This window comes from Lagopus muta, chromosome 2 (assembly GCF_023343835.1).
Source record: "Lagopus muta isolate bLagMut1 chromosome 2, bLagMut1 primary, whole genome shotgun sequence".
NCBI lineage: Eukaryota > Metazoa > Chordata > Aves > Galliformes > Phasianidae > Lagopus > Lagopus muta.
The window spans coordinates 89,793,881-89,817,111 of NC_064434.1; the positions used below are offsets into that span (position 1 = coordinate 89,793,881).

Consider the following 23,231-nt stretch of genomic DNA (forward strand, 5'->3'; position numbering starts at 1 on the left):
TTGTTTTCTAAATTACTCATAGAGGATAAATTCTTATTTCAGTTGAGGTTTAAATGCAACAGAAAAGTTCAGAGCACTGTGCAAAAACAGATATCATGCAAGAGCACCAAAAATAAGACTGTCATGTGTTGGTGTGTATAATATTCAAGAAGAAATACTTTTCAGCACACATGTATAACAAGGATCTTTATCATTCCAGTTTGCAATGATTTCAAAGAAGTAATGTAGCAACTACATGCACAATGAAAAGCCACAGTCTCAGTTTTGGAAAAGTATTGCTTTTCCAAAATACTCAGATGTTTTGAACTATGTTTTAACAGCAAAGATTTAAAAGCCTTTTATTTTTTTCCCAATGTTCACTAACAATGTATCTTGGTTATACTCTTATTACTCCTTATTATTGTAAGAAAAAGCTTTCTACCATTTGTCAGCCCAAACTCTTCCAATTATTTGAGCCTAAACTCATTCCTCATATACTAGCTTTCATCTTGCTCCACTCACAAGCTGACATTAGCTTCTACTCCTGACCATTTTGTTTATCTTCTCCTTTATTTCTTGCACGAATTTTTATTCTTAATCTTATCCTCTGCAATATATACTCTTTTTTGTTAAACACACATTATTTTTCATCTGCAAAAGCTGAACTACAAGTGTTCCAGTCTTTCATTTCTAAAGCCAGGTCCCCCAAGATATCTACTAGATGTACACAGGTTGCTCTGAAAGTAATATCACCTATTCATTTCCATGGAAACTACAAAAGATACAAAGAACACATTGAGACTATTTGATAGATTTCAGCTACAAACCACCACTTCTCAACATAGCCACCACCATCAGCTATGCGTTTTTGCCAACAACGAAAGAGCCCAAGAGCCCACATACCACACCCCTAAAAATCACTATGGCCATCTAGAACATGAATTGTCTTTCATACCGCTGTCACCACTGCTGAAACACATCACCCACTGCCTCACTGTGCTCATATCCACCATTTGGTTTCCATAACATACAGTAAGCATCAGTGAATGTCAGTGGGGCTATTTTTCTACATGGGAGAATTCAGTGACACACCTTTGCTTCATATGAGCTTCCATGTCACACATTCTTTCCAAGTGTCCATCTGCTGCCACCTGTCACACAGCAACAAAATATAATGGAATATTGGTGGGAAGATTTAATCTCTGCTGTCATACCACCTGCTGTCTCTGATGCTGGACCAACATAACAAAAAGGGAAGGCTCTACTTTGAGTTTGTTCTCATACTCCAATTAGGACACATTAGCTTGAAATACCAAAGAGGCTCAGCTGAAGAAAACTCAACTCATGTGAAGTGCCACAGACCACACTGCTTAGAAAAAGTGGTAGCAAAGCATCAGACAAGTATATTTAAACTTATTTTTCAATCCTCCACCTCCAATTAATCTACCTATGTAAGTACAGTCATCACAGTGGGAGATGCTTCAGGCCTTTTATAATCTTTGTGACCCTCCTCTGGACGCCTTCTAGGAGATCTCTGTATTTTTTGAACTAGGGAGCCCAGAACTGGAAACAGTATTCTAAATATGGCCTCATCAGGGCAGAGTAAAGGGGAGGATCACCTCCCTGCTGGCCATGCTCTTTTTAATGCACACCATTGGTCTTCATGGCCACAAGGGCAGACTGCTAGCTCATGGCCAACTGGCTGCCCTCAACACTCAGACCCAGCAAATGAGAAAAAGGGAAAAAAATATATTTTTTAATATGTTACCACTATATTAACTTCAATTTTATGTTCTCAACTGGAAAATAAATTTCTGCTAGACAAGTATATTCCAAATCTGAATATCATATACATGTTGCTATAAAACTGGAAAAAATTTGGATTCTTATCATTACGACCAAGAAATTACTGGCTCTAACAGAAGTACACCCTGTACATCCAAGTAATTTCAGTCTTGCTGCAGTAAGAAAACCAAAATTCAGATTCACCTTAGATTTGGTTCTCAGTTGATAGTACCAGGTTAAGAAAAGTGCCTGATTGCCACTTTTACAGCCCTCTGAAAAAAACACATCTGAATGTGCAGCTGTAGTAACAGAATCTAGTGAGATGTTAAGTTCTATAAGAATATATGTTAAGTAATACAGCAACTGTTACTAACCGTTTTCTATAAATCAATAGTGTAGTCTTATCTGAAATAGCATATATTACAGAATGCAGAAATAAAGGCTGTCTGGAAAATGGCAGTGAGAAAGCACAAGCATACAAATACTCTCTTAGGGAGGCAGACTTAAAAAAACCAAAAAAACTGAGAAAAGGAAACTTAAATACCACACAGGCATATAAATGCTACATAGAAAAGTAATTGGGTTCCTGTGTTCCCATGAATTCCATTTGAACAATATAGAAAAAAAAAAAAAAAAAAAGACATCCAATACATTCAGGAAGTGCAATTTTCAGAAAAAATTCACTACACCAACAATCACAGAACAACTCCTGTTGACAGGAAGATTCAGCTTCATCTTAATAAAACAAATTCCGGAGAAGAAACAGCAAGTATCGGCATTATCCTTTTAAGACATTCTTATAAGCACTGCTGTAATTTCCAAACATGGGGAACAGAGCCGTGGAAAGATTTCTATACTTCTCCCTCTGCATCCGAAACGGCTTATAACTCCACAACACTTTTTTTGGTGTTGTTTGTTGTTTCCTTGCCTAAGCTAATGAAAAAAGGGAAGGGAAGAAGAAAACTAATGTAAAAAAAAATAAATAAAACAACCAATTTATTTTTACTAAAAAAAAAAATCTACTTGTAGATTTTTATTTATTGAAATTGAATATGTATACTAAATCTCAAATACAATTTTCATCTGAAAATTATTGTTTTAGTCAACCAAATATTAACCTTCCCAAAACATCCATTAAGAAATTTGGGACAGCAGACTCAGACCAGACACTAAAATCCAATTAAGAAAAATATGACAATACCAGGTTAAAATGGTATCATGTAAAGATCTAGATTATAGGTTCATAGATAATAACATCAGTTTAGCAAAATATGCATTTTAAACCTCCATTATGGGTAACTTGTTCCTTCACTTTTTGAAGTACCAATGCAAGATGATTAGAAAATACTTCTCCCCATCCAGACAAGGCATCATGGGATTTAAGCATTTCAACAGAAGAAATACTAACACCTACTAACACCAGAACAACTCTGTATATATGAATTATGGTGGGGGTTTTTTTGCTTGTTTGTTTGTTTTAATTACTGTAGTACTGGAACAGGGATAGTGGGAGGACTCAGTTTCTGAGTACCACTTCTATTCAGGACAATTTACAGCAAGTTAGATCTGTTGCAAGACCACAAAAGCTTTCGCTGCTTGCAGAATTATCATCACTGTAAAATACACTGTACTCCTACCTGCTCTCCTCTCCTCTGTTCTTACCATAAAAAATCAGCCCCAGCTTCTGAGTACTCACAGGGGCAACATGTAATTGGGGAAAATTATTTGGATTTGTTTTTACTTTTTTTTTTTTTTTTAGGTTCACTTCTTTTAAATAGATTTTCAATGCACACATCCAAAAGGGGGGGAAAAATCCCTAAAAAGCCCAAAGTTGTTTTTTTTTTTTTTTTTTTTTTTTAACTTGACATGTTGGACTACCCAGTCATGTTGGGTATAGTGTCAGCAATGCCATCAGATAACATAACTGCCAAAATCTGATGTGATCCATTAAACTGGGATTATCTGAATAAATCACTTTTGTAGGTAAACAGATCATAGGTGGAGCAGTCAGCTACTCTGTATTATGGCATATCTATAGGATGTGCAGATTAAGATATAACATTCAGAGGCTTGTTCTCGTTTGTGAAGTGCTTTTCAACCATAACTCAAGAGTAAGGAGCCACCAAACAGTTATAATGGCATAAACCATCATCAGGGAAAAATACAAATCGATCAGTGCCAGTGATATAAAAGAAAGAGCATGCATTTGTCCCCACTCTCATAAATTCAGTGGTTGTTGCAGGCTTTCTTTCTATCCCACACGTAGTTTATTAATAACAGCCACTATCATAAATAATAATAACGCAGAGTAGTTTATTTCAAGATGAATGCACTTATTATCTATTGGACCTCTCCCTTATTTCTTACATATTGTCTGTATTCCTCCTGTGAATGGTAGGGGAAAAGTCAGTTTAATTTACTGTTTGAAGTTTATGCCCTTTAATTGGCTAAGAAAGTTGTCTATGTATGCTTCCTGAAATATCTGCATATCTTAACTGGCACGTTAAGCTTGTACAAAGGAGGTATAGAATTTACATTCAACGGCATGTTATAAATAAGTAATAAGAACAGATTAGAGTTATGCATTTACTACTACTAGTGAGAGAGAGATGCATAATTCACAAGTGGCAAGCCCTTCAGAGACTTTTGTATTTCACCCCAACCCTCTCCCCCTCCAAACTTGTGCGTGTAGTACATTATATAATTTCCAATCCTACTGCTTCACAAAGGTAGTTGTTTGTTTTTCGTGTTCCAAGTCTGTTTACATTTTATAAGCACTACCACCTCTTTCACTTGCAAAAAAACCCAACAGTTACTGTAACTTAGTACTCTTTGTTATAAACGTATCTGCTGTATATTACTATACTATGTCAGTGTCATCTTTCCCAGTTATTCCATACAGTCAAGGGCATGATTGTAAGAGTCAGATGTGAAATGGAAGCGATTTCAGAAGTAAACTGAAATTAACTTCCAGAGTAAACTGAAGTCCTCAATTCACAAAGAGAACACAGAACTTTCCAGCTAGACTATTATTACACTTTGTAGTTACCATGAGTACTATTCTTTCTTTTTGATCTTCTCAAAGAACATCTCAAGACATCATTCATGCCCAATCACGTCCTCAATTTCTCAGCTTAAGCATACGTACAGAATCACAGAATTGTAGGGGTTGGAAGGGACGTCCAGAGATCATCGAGTCCAACCCCCCTGCCAAAGCAGGTTCCCTACCGTAGGTCGCACAGGTAGGCATCCAAATGTATGTACCAATGTCTATTCTGACCATAATTTACAGATGCCACACAAAGACCACAGAATTTATAAGAACCAGCTGCTTCCACTACAGCAATTCTACCTCTAAAAAGTCTCTCTTACTTGGTGATAAAGTATAGGAGCAAGGAATTACTTTAGTCTAGCTGTGTCCAAGCATTTTGGTTCTCTGGCTGCAACCCTACTGTATAAAACAAAGTACCTCCTAAAGAGACCTCACTAGGGACAGACTCTGGTAAAAGAAGCCTTCTTGCAATGTCTCTAAACATCTGCAATTAAATATACTGAGTCTCCCAGGTGTTTTTTTATTCTTTTTTTCCCCCTCTGTCCAAACATTTTAAAATATGTTCTAGCTTTAACTGCCATCTTATTCTGACTCTTCCATCTCTGCCATGCAACTTCTTTTTTGTAGTTAGGCTAAGATGTTTGCCTCACTTTTTCTGGTAACAGTCATTCCTATTTTTTAATTTTATATTTATTTTATTTTTCAATTTCTTCATTGTTCCTCACTCTTTTTCTTGACAAACATTCTATGTACTTTGCCTGCTAACTTAGGAGAAAAACGTCATTATGCATGCATTTTAATTTCCATTGCAATTTAATAGTTTGCAATTAATTTCCTACAATGGTATTAAATCCTTACAGCCATTATCTCAACAGCTCAAAACATGGCATTTGAAAAGAAAATAACACTTTCACTTTTAAGAAAAACAACAGGCACCAAAATTATCTAGACATGTAGGAGATCATTCATATCCTTGAATTGATGAAAAAGCTACAATTTCAGCTCAAGAGAATGTTCTTGTAAATTGGATTAAATTATTATTCCTTCATCAGAAAACAGGCAACAATACTCAAATTAAGCATAAACAAACTCCAACAAGTCAGTATAAAATTTCACTTTCAGAAGGAAGCTATTGACATTCTATAGCAACGTGGGCTACTTTCAAGTGATAATTTCCTGAAGTTATTACATTTCTCCTAGAACAGACTGGAGAAGATTTCACCACTTATGTATCCTTTCTATGAACTCCCTCAGTCTAGCCAATCATCCTGGACAGACAAGCAATTCCATAATACGGACCTGGAATCTTCCAATAAGTCATATTCTTTAGTCATTTCCAAATACCATTTCCGTTGAATAAATCTACCAACAGAGGGGATGCAAATCTAATCATCCACTGTTTTAACAAGAAGGCATTCAACTGTTGGCAGAATTTCCACACATGCAGACAAACTTCCAAATGAGGGATTTTCATTTTATCATTTTTACAGAACAATTTATTATCATGTATTAGTTTGAACCACGGAAATATATAGTATATAATTCATGATATCACAATGAAATCTTGATATTGAGATCTTGCATGTCTTTTCTATTAGTAATACATATATTTAAAACATGCTGTGTCTTAGCTGCCTCTGCTATCTATTCAGTACTGGTTCCAAACACTCAGAATTATACTGACTAGAAAATTTTTTAAATCAAAATATTAAAAAAAAAATCCTCCAATATATTTCTGTAAAATTCTATAAATTCATGCATCCCCTTTGATGGAAACCAGAAATGCTCACAGAAAGAACACAGAAACTTAATTAAATTTGATCACAAATCAATCACAAATTGATTAAATCAAAAATTAAAGCTAGAAAATGCTAACAATGTATTTCCAAATACAGACAGTATATTATGTATTATCATCAGTATAATAATAATTTATTGTCTTATATGTATGGACCTTGAGCAATCTCTCCTTAACAAAATGATTGAGCAGAACTATTTTTAAATTAGAAACGCTTATTTTCATGTAGCCATGACTGCCCCTAGGAATGCAACAAACGAGCAAACAAACAACAAAATATACTGCAAATTGGACATAAATGTGCATCTGTAATATAGGAACTTGGTGTACATAACCTTAACTTGTTAATCTACTCAATTAAAAACAACAAGAAAAGAAAGAGAAAATAAGAGAAAATTCCCAGCAGCTTTTCAAGTCAAACTAAAACCTATGTAAAATGCTTCAATCATTCATTCAAATAGATTGTCATAAAAATACAATATTTCATGGAAAACCAGTGGAAAGATGATGGAGTTCGGTACTGACTAAAAGGCTATTAAGCTTTATGTAAACAATTTAGGTGATCAGCGTAGAAACCTCAGTTAGATTTCTAACAGTGACTGAACAGGAGAGGAAGTATTCTAGATTGCCTTTCATGGGATGATTTACACCTTAAATATTCTTCTATCTAATTTAGGAGGACAGGAACACAGACTTTGTAGGAAAAAAAAAACAACAACAAAAACAACAGGAATCCTCCTGCAAACATTCAAACCATCAACTTCTATTTAAGTCAGACTTATGTCCAACTCCTTTATGGCTTTGTAACGCACGCACTTCCATCCTTCACATACAAAAGGCAACTTGTGAAGCATGAAAAATACCCAGGAAGGTCTGAACCTACAATAACAGAAGACAACATTAATCAGTGAAGCAACTTTGAGCCATCAGTTGTACAGAAGACGCTCTTGGATTAATTAAAAGAACAAATCTGAAACATGTGCAAAACAAAAAGATTTACTTCTCATAAAATTTTCTAGCTATAGCTTTCTGGTTTTTCAATAGCCAACTTGTTAAAATTATCTAAGTAATGGATAATTACTGACTACCCTCATGAGCATGCACTCTCTGGAACCAAGGAAAAGAGGAACCCCTTGCTGGGGATCCTCCAAAAGCATTATTGCAGTGCTACCTGCCTAGACTTTGTCATCATTTCTTAATGTCCCACCAGTGCTACTGAAAAGCTGGGACATAATGGATATAGAGAGAAGAATCTGTGTCTCAGGAATGCTAAAGAACAAAGCATATTCTGTTCAGACAGAATAATTATTGCAGCTGATAAACTAACAGAGTCTGCAGTAGCTGCATGAAAGAAGGTATTTATCTGAAATACACAATTCCATTGCAGTTCAGGACCACATGTTCTAAATATGTGAGGAAAAATGCAAGTAGGTTTTCCATGGCATCAAGAAAATCACAGAGAAAAGCTTCATAATATCAAAATGCCCCAATCTTTCCATACCTATCAAATTAAAGGTGAGTTACATGCATATGAATGGATATCAAGAGAGAAGAGTACACTTGGCCTTAGTCCATCTCTGCAAGAGGTATCAGATCTTTATTTACATGAGGTGAGCATTAGCTAAAATTAAGCATAAACCATTTAACAAAGGTGTGAGAAAGATTCTGGCAAAAAAATTTAGGACAGTAGAAATATTTTCTTCATCTATAATCATATGATTTTAAATGGACATAAAACCTCGTACAGATTCTGATGCTTTTCTAAGGTTCTTAACAAAATTGCGATTGAATGAAATCTTCACCTAAACTTAATCTGTCCATGTTTCCATTTTATCAGCAAAATTGAAAACAGAATTCTTCACTACCCTTTAATTAGCTTCAGACAAACCGCAATTACCACAAATGCATCAGAAAATAAGATACCACAAGAAGTGTTTCAAGCTATGAGCACAACCTGGCCACGAATGCATAATCAAGTTCTTAGAAATCTAAGATCTCTCAGTGTCTAATTGGAAACCATAGTCACTGTGTGACAACTGCTCAGAAAAAGAAATTATACTACGTTATAGAGCCACACATTACCCACTGAATAAGTGGAATGCAGAGAAATAGATTATACCTTTCAGAAAACCCATGGAAAGATGAGTGATATACATAATACTGGGCCAGTTAGCCCAAGAAAGAATCACACAGGCAGTATTAGAACAAAATAAAAGTGGTGAAACACAAATTTGCTGCTGACTGCAGAAGAGAAGTCTTGGAGAAGACCTGCAAATCAACATGGCAATGCAGAATACATCCAAGATGGCAATATGTGTTATAGTATAGTATAGAATAGTAAACTCTTGCGCTTGCTAACAAAAAAAAAAACAACAACAACAACAAATGTACTTAATTTTTAAAAATTGTACTCAACAAACACTTGATTTAAATCTGCCCTTCTCCATATATATATCCGTGTCTTCTGATGAGATCTTTAATTCTGTTGATCACGCACCTACGAATGGGAAGAAAAGGATCTAGAAACTAACATATGTCTAATTCTGACAATTAACTTTGAATCATAGAATCATAGAATTGCTCAGGCTGTAAAAGACCTATAAGATCATCTGGTCCAACCATCCACCAATCACCAATAGTTCTCACTAAACCATGTCCCTCAACACAACGTCCAAACATTCCTTGAACACCTCCAGGTTCGGTGACTCCACTACCTCCCTGGGCAGCCTATTACAGTGCCTGACCATTCTTTCAGAGAAGTAGTATTTCCTAATGTCCAGCCTGAATCTTCCCTGGCACAGCCTGAATCCATTCCTGCTAGTCCTATAACTAGTTAAAAGAGAAGAGGACGATCCCCAGCTCACTATAACCTCCCTTCAGCTAGTTACAGAGAGCAATAAGGTCTCCCTGAGCTTCCTCTTCTCCAGACTGAACAATCCCAGCTCCCTCAGCCACTCCTCATAAGGCCTGTGCTCCAGACTCCTGACCAGCTCTGTTGCCCTTCTTTGAACCCGCTCCAGAGCCTCAACGTCTTTCTTATAGCAAGGGGCCCAAAACTGGTGAGGTGTGGCCTCACCAGTGCTGAGTACAGGGGGACAATCACTTCCCTGTTCCTGCAGGCAACGCTGTTTCTGATGCAAACCAAGATGCCATTGGCCTTCTTGGCCACCTGGGCACACTGCTGGCTCCTGTTCAGCCGAGCATCAATCAATACCCCCAGGTCCATTTCCTCTACACAGTCTTCTGTCAGCAATAGAATTGCTCAGGTTGGAGAAGATCTTAAAGATCATCAAGTCCAACCACAACTTAACTATACTACCCTGACTAACAACCCTCCACTAAGTCATGTCCCTTGAGCACCACATCTGAATGGCTTTAAACACATCCAGGGGTGACTCAACCACCCCCCTGGGAAGCCTATTCCAGTGCTTAACAACCCTTTCTGTGAAGAAGTTTTTTCCTGATATCCAACCAAAACTTACCCTGGTGCAACTTAAGGCCATTTCCCCTTGTCCTGCCACTTGTCACCAGTGAGAAGAGACCAGCCCTGCTCTTGCTGTAAGTGCCTTTCAGATATTTGAAGAGAGCAGTAAAGTCTCCCCTCAGCCTCCTTTTCCCCACACTTAACAGCCCCAGTTCCTTCAGTCACTTTACCATTCTTTCAAGCAAAACTCACAAAAGTACATGCAATAAACAAACAAAATGTGCCTATAACAGAAATAGGAAACAAATGATAAAGACTCACTGTTTTGAAATTAAGGCTTTGTTTCTAAACTATTTCTTAAGAATGCATATTGGCTCTGGGATGTTCTAAAAATCCTTTTTTTACTGGCTACAGTATCTGGAAAATCTGGAAAATAATCTGAGGTATCAGCCGTTCTCATTTTATAATTTGTGTTGTATTTTAATTTTTAGAAAGTGGTACTTGAGCAACCTGAGAGCTCAGTAATTCCAGCAGGGTTAGCGTGAGTTTTCTCCTGGCTTGCTGTTGCCCAAATCTGATCAAAGGACAAGGACTCCAGAAGCTTGTCCAGCTGTGGCTTTATAATGACACCATTAGGTTTTGCTCTATAATCAAGGTCCCTAAAAGTCTGTGTAGCTTCAGGCTTAATATCTGCGACAAGGTTAACTGAAATCTGCAGCAAGGATAACTACTTTAGCAGATTGTATCAGCAGGAAATATTTAAACACTATTTAAAAGGATTTTAAATAAGCAGATTTTATTTAACACTGCACTAATGCATTGCAATAGACAATGATACAACAGAGCTGCTACAAATAAACATAATGCTTTTACCCTTACCCCAACACCCCTCTTCTAAATTCCCCAGATCAGTATTATTAAGTCCAATGAGTGCACCAGATCCGTCTGTCTAAAGCTGAAATATAAGGATGCCAGACAGCCCATTTGCCCTTTGGTTTTGTGCCTGCTGAATCTGCATTCTGGGTCTGCAGAATTAATTACGATAGTACTGGTCCGGTCACTGGCAATGTCAGTGTTGCCAGTTCAGGTGTATCAAATGTACTTTCTTATACACCTAAACTTCTAGAGGAAAGCAGCTTCTTCTGTAAGACCAACGTGCTCTGCTCTGTAATACTAGCTTCACCAATATGTTAACTGAAAGCACACTTTGGCCAGAATAAATCTCGCAGGAGGCATTTTTTTTGTTTGTCATTCTGTAAAACATCATACTTTCTGCCTGCCTTACCACCTGTGTATCATGTAAAGCAATGGGCCAAGAACCGTAGCAAGAACATGCAAATAAGAGGCACCATGTCATATCTCACTAGGTTACATGCAAGACATTTCAGATAACGCATTCTAGCTGTGAAGAAATGAATGCTTTCATTACCCACAGTAGTGTTAAATAAGTCGAAATTGTGAAATTCCAAGTTAGAATATACATAAATCCGGCACCAATGTTGTATTGGATAGCACAGTGCTCTTTCCAAAAACTGAGAATTGCTTCACTTGGTATTTATACATATTTCAGTGCAACCTAGAAGATGGGAATAAGCTCATGCTGGAGGACTACAGAATTTTTCTGTTGTTTGTCCTTTAAGGCAAAAGCTGTCTTTTTCACCTTTGAGCAGCAACTAAAACAAATGAATAAAAATCCTTACGGTTGGAAATTGCTGTTTTTAAATATTTCTGTACCTCAGAACTATTTGAAAAGTAGCTGTGAGAATGGTATCTTAGCCTAAGTATTATCTTTTGTATTATTATTGCTCCTCGCTCCTATACCCTACATACAATACCGTGCATTCTCTCTTACTCAAGCTGCTTTACTTTACAATTAATAAAATGTAAATGATACCAATTTTGCTTATATTATCATACTTTCACTTAAAATAAGCAATAATCATATGGAAAAAAGGGACCAAAGAATGATAATTTTTCACAAAAATATAGTAAGTGTGCATTACTATACCATATTTACTACAATTACTAAAGATTTAGAGTAACACAAAAAAATACAGGCACTAATTGGGGATTCTCTCATTTTTCACGTTCAGATTTGCCAAGTCTTCTTTTAACAGATGTCAAACATCTGCCTCTTCCTTTCTATACTGGTTTTGTACAATCAGCATCTCCACATTCAGGAGAAGTAACAATTTGAATAAGCTAAAGTTTAATTTGTCGTCTTAGACTAATTTGTAAAGTCTTAATTTTCCCACTATTTCCAAGGTGTCGTTAATATTTTGCCCAGAAATCCACTACAAATTAGTCTGTAATAGTCATCAAAAGGCTTTTTAAACTCTTGGGGGTGCAGTGTAAGGAATCTCTATATTGCTTAAACTCAGCTGAAGATCTGCCTTTGTAACACAGAAATACTGAAAACATTCCTTTCAGGTTGGCAGAGAAAAATAAGTTTCATACAGCTGAGTGTTAATAAGAATATCTTCTCTTTAAAGATTCATGATGAGAACCATTAGAATCTGCTAGGGAAATTATATGAACACAATTTGTTAACATTGTCAAAAATCTAGTACTGCAGAAAATGCAGAAATGTACATCGTCAATTCCAAGCTCCATGCAAAGACAAATTTATCCTTTTATTTTGTTGTTTCATTTTATAAAGGTATCTACAAAGTCGTTTTTACTCATAAATCAGTTAAATAATGTAAACTTTATCCTACTCTAGCAAACGTGCAACATTTAAGAGTAGAGGAATATTTTGACAGTAATATTTTTTCTGAAGTTTTTCAGCAATTCAATTTCCACCAACCCAAAAATCGATGCTTGAGTCACATTTGATCATTGCTGTTTCTGCTTATTACTAAAGCTTTCTGCATTTAGATGTTATTGGCTCCACCATACAATCCACTGCCATCTCTAACTTTTCAGTATAAAACTCTCCCTGTTTTTAATTTATCTAAGAAGGAAAGAGTTTTTTGAGATCAACTGAAAAAAAAAAAAAAAAAAAAAAAGAATACAGAATACTTTGCATGAATATTAAAAAGCATTATGTTAAGAAACCCCCACAGTTCAAAGCAGAAAATTCAGTTTTGTTTGTAAGTGTGTGAATGGATCAGAGAAACATATTTTCTTCTCCACAGGGGAGGAAAAAACAACAACAACAACAAAACTCAATGTTTCCTAAAATCAAAAGTTTTTGAAAGATCTAAATGGTGCTCCATCTCCTTAAAGCTGCTAGGTCATCTCCATGAATAGACAGGTATGTAGGACTGGAGAGCAGATGCTTGCTGTGATTCTCTTTCAGACAGAAGGGCTGAAAGTATGAAAACAGAAGCCTGGATTCACACAGCCTAAATTCCACCTGGAGATCTATGGAGGCTTCTACGGGCAAGAGATTGGCAATAGACTTTAGGCTTTCACTGCAATTCAGGATATGAAAGCAGCACCCAGACTGCATGAGAAAGTGGTCTGCAAACTGGGTGCTGCTTTCATATCCTGAATTGCAGTGAAAGCCTAAAGTCTACTACATAAGGCAAAAGCAGAAAAAATGAAGACAACTAGTTAATAAAGGAGATCAGGGGCTACCTTCATTTCAGTACTTTATTACTAACAACACAGAAACTGAACTTGTCAATATAGGGAAAATACTTAAAGGCATTAATGGATGATGGATGCCTAATGGATGCCCCTGTTCAACGTGGTGAAGTGTACATTTGCCATATGTGCTTTTAAAAGGCTTCCTTTTTAATTACAGCTCAATCCCTAGAGAAAAGAAACACTTGAATTTCCATGAAAATCAATGAGTATTTCAAGCCCTCAACAACTGTCATGACCAGAAACTAAGCTAACAATATATTTGCAATCACAGTGTTGAAAACACATACCCCTTCTCAAGTTATGGATTAACCAGGATGGGCCTAAAGCAATTACACTTTCATAGGTTAAAGTGAAAGTCAGTGAAATTTTAATTTTTAGGCAGAACTGATCTCTCCTAAAAAGAGATTCAAATAAATAAAACTTATCAATTCATACAGCACTTCAAAAAACAGTGAGAGAATTTATGACTTTCTGGATTGACAAGTGGTCAGGAACTCATTTGTGTAGTTATTAAATTAGAAAAATCATTTTGTTGAATGAATGGGAAACAGATGTCAGAGAGAATGAACTTTGTCTCTCTGTTTAGGGTCAGTAACATTATGTTGTAAGTCATGAACATCACTAGCACAAATGCTGAAAGATAAAAGGTTGGAAAACGCCATGTATGACAGTGGAAAGTCAAAAACCCCATTTTTTTTTTGTTTTAAATTACAACCATTAGAGAAATAAGAAAAAAAATTCATACCTATTTTATACCTCTTTTACCACTAGCCTGTAATAAAGAAAATCTTGGGCTCTAACAGGAAGTGGTTCAACTTAAAAATACATACAGATCTAAGCAAGATTTTAAACAGACCTGATTCGGAGTGACTGGGATTTCTAGTGACCCAAATCCCTGTATGCTAGCTCAGATCACTTCTTCCCCCTCAGGCAGAGTGAGAAACTGGCAGCTAAATAAAATGGATCCAAAGCGAACAGTCTGATCTCTATGCCATGTCTGTAACAGGGGGCAAGAGTGGCTCCTGTGCAGTACTGCGCAAGGCAACATGACCTGATTTATTAGCTTTGTTTTTTTTATTTAAGAAAAGTAAAACAGTGAAGCTCTGTAAGCACTGAGATACCGCAAATCTGGGTGAGAAGCTGGAATACAGATGGAAAGAATTTGTATCCTACTGAACACTGGTATACGGGGGGAAAAGCTGGGATTTCAGCTCAGAGAGACTTGCACTTCCTGGAGAAGCTGGAGATGACGGCTGTATAAAGGCTACTGCAATAATTAAAGTTATAAAATGCACAATAGGGTCAAAAACATCAAGACCGCTATAGAAAAATATAAATCATTTCTGAACACAAGCAACAAAAGCTGCTCTAAGAAGTTTATGAACAAGATCACTTTTCCTTAAATTAGTTCAGCTGAATATAACCTGATATAGCTAAAAAATCTCCATGTGATCTTCCAAGACTTAGACATAAGACATCAGAAATCAGAAATTTAATTCACCCTTTCCAAATTTTTGAAGGACGAATAGAAAAGTTACTTGACTGTAATCTCTACCAACAAACGTTGATGCTAGCACTGGGCCAGAACACAATCAGAACTGAGCTAAAAACCAACTGAATAAAACATATTATGGTGACCACTTCTCCCAAAACATTTTTCATTCATTTCCAGTATACAACCAGTTAGGGATTAACACACCAGTAAAAATACCTGGGATGAAATTCAAAATTCTTAAGAACAGCATTATGGGATGGCAATAGGAGATTAATGGAGATCGTGAGAAAAAGATAAATGGCACTACAAGAATACCAGAAAACTGGGGAGAATAGGGGGGAAATTAATTGAACCTATACTTTTGATAAATATTTATTTTTTTGCAAAAGAAAAATGTGTACTAGTTTGAGCTGTCATTATGCTAACCTATATCCTATTTTTCATATTATTAGTAATACATAATGTGGTAGTTTATATTCAAAAATAAAACCAGAATGTATATACCTCATGTATTTATCCAGAAATACTCTAAGGTTACTATGGTTACGAAAAATCCATTACCTTTGAATACAGAATGAAAAAGTTTGACTTAAAGTGTGCACTATTTATTACAGCGATCATCAACAGCCTTCAGGACGTTCTCTAACTGGATTCATTTTTCAGTGTCAGAACTGACCCACCACACCAGCAGCTTATGGTCTGTGCAAGGCAAAGAAATTTGAACTATATGAATTTTTAAATATGTTTTATACTAACTCAAGATGCAGAAATGGCTTTGAATTTTAAGGCCTTACATTTAAAAGAAAGTAGGATCTTGATACTTTATTTTTTTTTCCCCTGAGTTGTCCAATAGGAAATGTTTTTGCTTTACTAGTACCTATTACTATATAACATTCTGATGGGTCCAGCATTTACATTTTGCTATGGTACTTCCAGTTCTGTTGGTGTGCATATGGTGTAAACAATATCTGAACAAATAATTTGGATACATAATAAAATTATAACAACTATTTTAAAATAGGTAAGCAGATTAACATGCATCATACTGCAAAATAGCTTCCAGAGAGCTGATATAACTACTATAAATGGATTATTTAGTTTAGGCTTTTAACAAAGAAGTTTGGGCAGTTCAGAACAACAGCATAATGGTTTTCTAATTAAGAAAATTGAAGGAAGACAGTGGGGAAAAAAAAATTAAACCTGTAGAATGCATCTTGTCTCCACTGGCTTACAGTTTACTTGTTTTGAGAGCTGAATGCTATGAAACTAAAAAGTTATAAAGCTGCCAAAAAGACAACATAGATCCTGCGAAAGAGGATTTAGATACTTCATGGCATTATTAATCTTTGTTAAGTCACAATGGAGTTCTATGAAAGATTCTCTAACAAATTAAACCCTCTGGGCTTTAAGTACTAACAGCTCATTTTATTTTTCTATTTCATCTGAAATGCTTTAATTTCAACAGGTCATACTCTTTCAGAGTGTTTGGGCACTTCCAACCAGAAATAGCAGTGCTGCTGTTCACAAAAGACCTCCAGGAAGGATGAATGCCACACAAGGGTCTAACTACCAGAGTCCATATACGAGCAGAGGAAATGCGTATTTTCAGCCAAAGAAGAAAATGTCTTGAGGCTTAACAACATACAAAAAAACATTGACCTTGTCACTACTGTCATGGTAGCAGAGAGCTAACCTCACAATTCAGTCCAAATGTTTTAAATATCCTAACCTAATTTCTGGCTTCCTCCACCCTCATCAGGAATGACACCAGTAGACTCCCTAAACAAGGTAAACTCAGGGATGGCATACAACTAGTTCGCATTTGAACTCTGTCTTATCAAACATGCTAATCAGCACAGCTGAATCTAAGTAATGAATTATAGAATCCAAAAGCAAGACTAAAACAGTCACTAATGCAAAATAGTAAGGGATCTGCTATACAATTATTCAAAGAAACGATAAGATACCCATCTCATATGCTACTTACCTTTTACAACACATCTGGTCCCATTTCCAAAATAAATTGGTACTCCATTCATATATAAAGTATATTGTGTAATAATACCATTTGGTGTTTTTGGAGGACTCCAGCCCATCAGCAAGGATGTGGGAAAGGCTGTCGCTGTGGGTAACTGCACATCTTCAGGGGCTGGTGAAAAAAGTACATTTATATTAATGATATAATACTGCATACTGTATCATATACCTTATCTTACTGTGGGGGGCAAGAAAAAGCAAGAAAGAGAAAGGAGTCTTTGCCCTACTCCTAAGATTTCAAAAAGATAATTCAGAAAACAGATATAAAATTGCTTCAGGTCTAATGTATAACAGTATTTTTAGCTTTCTACAAATTGGAAATTATTTCAATGAACAGTGGCAACCAGAAAGGTTTTCTTTATGAAGTTAACACTTCTGGTGAGATTTCATGCTTGCAAAGTATGAACATTTTGAGAATGTTCCTATAATCTGTGAGGTGTCCTAGTGAACACAAAGTTCTATGAAAGATAAAGATACACTCTTTACTTTTTAGAAAAGTAATCTTGCTTCTGTATCTCTCCAGGTAAATAACACTGAGCGCGTGGAGGGGCATATAATTTTAGAGCAGCCTTTTTTTTTGATACAAATGATTTTCTCTTCTTCGTGCTTGTTATTCATAACCAAAAAGTGGTCCATTTTTCCAATCACAAATGCAGATGTACTATTTTTATGCAGTACTCCTTCTTTCATGCTTTTCATAATTCAATACACTTAATAATGTTTGTTTAGCACGGATTTTACGTGTGTAACATACTGGAAGTTGGCAATGGATAATAATTAAAAGTTGAGTTCTCTCGCCATTTCAGTGAGTTATGTTTTAGAAGCACAAGCAATCCCACTGAATATCGCAAGAGGAACAGAATTTGGGCCTCAGCCTGGAAGGAATATCTTGTAAATTACAAGCTCTGTGCTAGCAATTTAAAACAATAACTAGCAGTGGCTGGCAATGTGAAAACAATATAAAGTAATGAATGTTTCAATAGGGAAACAGGGATAGCTGGAGGGTGTGATATGGTGTCTGTCTTCTGTATCATCAATTTATTGTTACTAAGAGCATGCAACAAGAGTGTCCAAAAATAGAAACTCCGCACATTGACTTTTTGTTCAATTCTTCTGAGGGATGAAACACATGTTCCCCATGGCTTTATTTGATCTCTGGGGAAAAAAAAAAAAAATCTATTCTTGCCTAAACCTTCCTAATATGACAGCACATCTGAAAACACTGAATGTTTTCTGAAACACAGAATTCCTTCCTTACCAAGAATGCTCACTAAGCTGAGACAACGAGACAGACAGACTTCTTAAATTACTTTATTATTCTAGAAAGAAATGTTCAATGCTGTATTTCACGTTAATGTCACACGGTCCATTAATTATTTGGCTATCAGAGGCTACCCATTTTCATGGCTAATACCACCTGACAAACTCAGGCCATTTGTGTAGAACTTCCAAGAGGTGATACTATGTTTTGATCGTAATGTTGCTGCTGGCAGTTTTCAGCACGTTCACATCAAAAGTGTGTTCCAGACATATTAGACAGGAATCCTCAGAACTGTCCTCATGAGGACAACACCATCCACAAATACCTGTTCTAGCAGTAGTACAACAATCTAGCAGTCTTCTGATAATTATGATTGAGTTCACACAACTTCATTTTAAAATTTTATTTGATTTATTGGTATCTTATTATTATCTTGTTTCTAGGAGAAAATAGAACTAAGAGCCTTTTTAAAAATACATCACTGTTAGAGTTAGTAGATAGGAATGTGGGAGAGAGGAAATTTTGAAAACTACTCCACTTTATGGAAGATGAAACTTTTCCTATAGATTTAAGTCCAAGCCTTTATTATTCTACTGCTGCAAATTTGGAGTTACCGACTTTAACTGGATTAACATGGCTTTAGAATGATGGAACCAGGAGAAGGATGAGAGTTGGACTTAATGTTTAATTGAGAATTGAGCTCTTTTGGGAACATTTGCTCCTGTAATTGATGTGTATTATTACCAGGCTAGTCTCTAAAGCCAGAACCCATAGCATTATTTTCTCTTTCTTCCTGCTCTAGTTCTTAGCGTAAGCTTAAAAAACATTCATTTACACTCACAACCTTTAAGTTGGAGCCCAACAACATGTAAAGGAGTTTAGAAAAGGGAAAATCTGAACAGTGATTAATAAATAAGTCAATTGGCATTTAGAGATTTCATCATACTGAAATAATTGTTGCATATTGCTGGTGTTTAGCAGTTAAAAGAAACCATGGAAATCAACCGTTTGATTCTCAATTTCATACTGTGCCATACAATCAATTCTTTTTAGTCAGACTGTCTCTAGATTTACTTCTGAGCCATAGTAAAATGAGGAAGCTTTCATTAATCTTTCAGATGCTTCATATTAATGACAAGGCTCTTGCATGAACAATGTAACAGCAATTAAAAAGCCCATTAATCTGCATTACAGCTATTAAAGATGCATGTCATTAAAGGGTATGGAGTTTGATTCATTTTCGCACCCCCCCAAAAAATGGAGCAATTATGGTCTGGCAATGCACTTTGTCATCAAATTAGGTTGGGGTTTTCCAGCAAATGGCTTTGCAGCATTTAGCTCTTCTCCTGTTTTATTATTCATGACTGAAATGTGGAAGTCAAGACCTTTGAAATTACTTTACCTTCTTGTGGAGTGGAGATGTTCAATGCATGCAAGCTCTCAGTACAGCCAGCCAAAGTGCAAGCGGTTAGGGTTACAGCATAGTTTGTGAAGGGACGCAAGCCTGTCAATACACCTACAACAGAAGAAAGCAAGTTGTTATGCAGGTACAGTGTACAGACTGATTACATACTTACACAGAGGTGGAAAAGAAAAAAGGTTTTAAGGTTTCGTTCATATCATGCCACAACAAATTCTGTAAACCAAATTAAAAGCGACGTTTTATTGCATTCTTAATATTTATCACACAGCCAAGTTTCGCTACTTATTCTCACCATAACACAAGCCACATCAAGATTGAGTTGCATATTTTATTCTAGCCACGACAACAAATTTGAGGCTTTAATCCTAGTCCCCAGTTTACCTTTTTTTTCTTTTTTCTTTTTCTCCAGGTATTATATGTTGACTTTTCAAGGAACGTTCAGTCTCTCAGAACAATCATTTTAAAGTTTCCTCTCCAATGTTGCCCCTACTTATTCATCTATAAACTTAAATCTCTTTTTTTATATGAAACATCCCACTTGTGTTTCATCACTTCATTGGCAGAATATAACTCATATGCTTGCTACTATTGTAACATAATTCAGATGACACAGTACTTAGGGATTTACAAGAAAAAAAATATTTGTAAACTTGTCTTTTTCGGGTTCTGCTTGTGTTAGAGAAGAAAAGTTGAGGGACTGCCACATATATATTGACAGCTTGTAGTGGATATAACAAATTGGTCAGGAAGTTACAAAATATTTTCAACAGAAATATGCAGATGGATTGTGTGAAAAAAAAAAAATTGGTTTACAGCCATTTTGAGAAATGTCAGCAGTTCCCATTTGAAAACAGACTCAACAATAAACTAATATTGAATGAAAAGTAATTTAAAAGATGGTCAGATCATGTCACGCTTTATTTCAAACTACGAAACAGCAGAACATTAGAAAACATAATTCTTTGCCAAACCTCTCATGGTACAAAATTGTAAAACTTGCCAGCATTATGCATACACAAACAGGTAGGAAAAAAAACCTGTCATTTATGCTACTCTTACTTGAGTTACTACACAGAATGCAAAGCAACTTTTAATTTCAGCAGAAAATCTCTGTTCTCACATAAGAACTTTACAGCCACAAAAAAAAAAAAAAAAGAAAAAAAAAAGAACCAAAAAAAAAACCAACCAAACAAAACAGAACTGGAGAATTGGGTACTGGAAGTTTATGGTTACAACAAACTTATTTTCTGAGTGGAATAGTCAAAGTAAGTCTATTATTTTTATAGTGTTCATTAATACGTGTAGTCACATGGAAACAATGTTAGCTTTTATTGAACTAGTTGTTTTTGCATCTTATATTGGAATTATCCAAAGACTTCAAAGATCAGCATTGTAAATGAGATGTATTTCAATTTTCTGAAGTTCTGTTCTTATGTATGAAGAGATAATCAGAAGTAGCAGCACTCACGCCAGAGTAGCTGTGTTAAACTGAAACCAGTTGAACAGGATCAACTCTCTGGTAATAGCTTTGATTTTGCAAATCCCGTGTTGGCAGAGAAAAACTGCACTGCCATCTTATTATCTAGTGTAAATACTACATGGAAGAAAGAGAATGTTGTGTCAGCCCCTACCCAAGCAAATGTGTTTGTAATCTGTCTGTGACAAAAGACATATTTTTTAAGAGCATTCAATATGCATAAAAAAGAAAATCATGTTTCAAAATGTCAGTATCCCTGTAAAGCAGCAATACTGGTATCTACAGAAATTATCCAGCAGATAAATGTCATTTTCTTTCTTTTTTTTTTTCCTGCATTAGACAACAGAAAACACTTATTTCTAGATCACTGAAAGTTAAACATGGGAAAGTTAGAGTACTTTTTCTACCTTCAGCAAATAAACACATGCAGAAACCAAATCCTCTGTGACATTTGCAGGTTCTTGGTTAGAGGACCATGGTATAGAGCATATGCTATCCCTCTATTCACTCTGCTGTGCATTAGGAAGCAATTTAGTTTTATCTGTACATTTAGTACTTAGAGCATTCTTTTCTTATGAAGCAGTGAATTAATGCTCCTTGCATTTTGTGATGGAAGACATTCTGTGGGGGTCATCAATGGCTTCAGGCACTGAGAGTCACACTCACATATCCAGTAAGATGTTCATAGCTGTAGAAGGTTTGGATTGGGTTGTTTGGTCGTGGTTTTTACTTTAGACAAAGTAGAAAGGTTTTATATGAAGCATATTAAGCATCTCCAATGCAACAGAGTGTACATTATTATAGGTAGGTTTATGAAGGACAGCAAGAATTTGAAAAAATAAAACAACCTTTTTGCAGCAGAAAGTATCTGTTGTTAAAAAAACATTTACAGCCAAAACTGCAACTAAAAATATACTTTGTTCATCTTCTAATTCATATCTTTCCTTCACATGCACAATTGCACTACTTTTTCTCAGCAAAGAAACAGATGCGCTGCATAGGTAGGCAATAGAAAACACAGATTTTATTAACATACTTCAGCAAAACTACTTTTCCTCAGCTGCCAACCTATCTGTTTGGCCAGCATCCACCGTAATCTGTTCTCCTTCATTATGTTAATCTGTGGGCGGAAAGATTTCTGTCATCTTCAAATCGCTTGTACAGCAATGGTAAACACCTTGGCCTGCCTGTAATTGGACAGGTGTCTGCATTGGTGTCACCCGGCTTTTAATTCAATTAAAGAACTGGCTGCTCTGCTCTCATTACCCACTCTTTTCCTCTGCACTTTTAGTCAGGCAGTGAAATTTACACCCAGTGCCTGACTATCTTAGAGTACAAAGTCAGCAGTCCCATAGCAAAGATCACACTGTTACACGTGAAGTAATTTATAGCCCAGCAAAATACATTTTGCAATAAAAAATAGCCTATGATCCAATGAAGACAGCTGACAGCTTTTAAAAAACTTTTCCAGACTCCTCCATTTGCACACGTGTAGATTGACATCCCTTGTCTATAAACCAACAACTGATGATCTGCTAAACAGTCTTTTGGGCTTTCCAATGATGTTAACAGAGCAACTTTTGGCCACGTATTCTAGCAATGTTAGCAGGAGAGAGGTAGATAGATAAACTGTCACCTTGATCAGGAAATAGAATTAGAGGGACCATCAGTATTTAAGAAGAGGGTCAGACTCCCGCATTTGAGATGTGAGTTCCGTTCATTCCATCTGCCACTTCAGAGCAGTTGAATCCACCCAGACTTAGAATTTACACCACAGACTATGTTCCTAGCCTTAAAATCCACACAGGGAATCAGAGATGGTAAATCATTCTAACACACCACTCCTATCTGCCCATTCAAAGAACCTTTGGAAATAAATTTAAGTTCTAACACAGACATTTTGACA

At 36.0% G+C, this 23,231-nt stretch overlaps 1 protein-coding gene across 1 annotated transcript in view; it reads right to left on the reverse strand.

The window, feature by feature from the left end:
• USH2A (usherin) overlaps positions 1-23,231 on the reverse strand; it is a 391,434-nt gene that overhangs the window by 192,642 nt on the left and 175,561 nt on the right. The window contains exons 31-32 of the mRNA XM_048935557.1: positions 19,828-19,941; positions 17,115-17,276 (exon numbers count right to left, since the gene is read on the reverse strand). Of these exons, the coding sequence (XP_048791514.1) occupies positions 17,115-17,276; positions 19,828-19,941 (276 nt within the window). The remainder of the gene's footprint in view (positions 1-17,114; positions 17,277-19,827; positions 19,942-23,231) is intronic.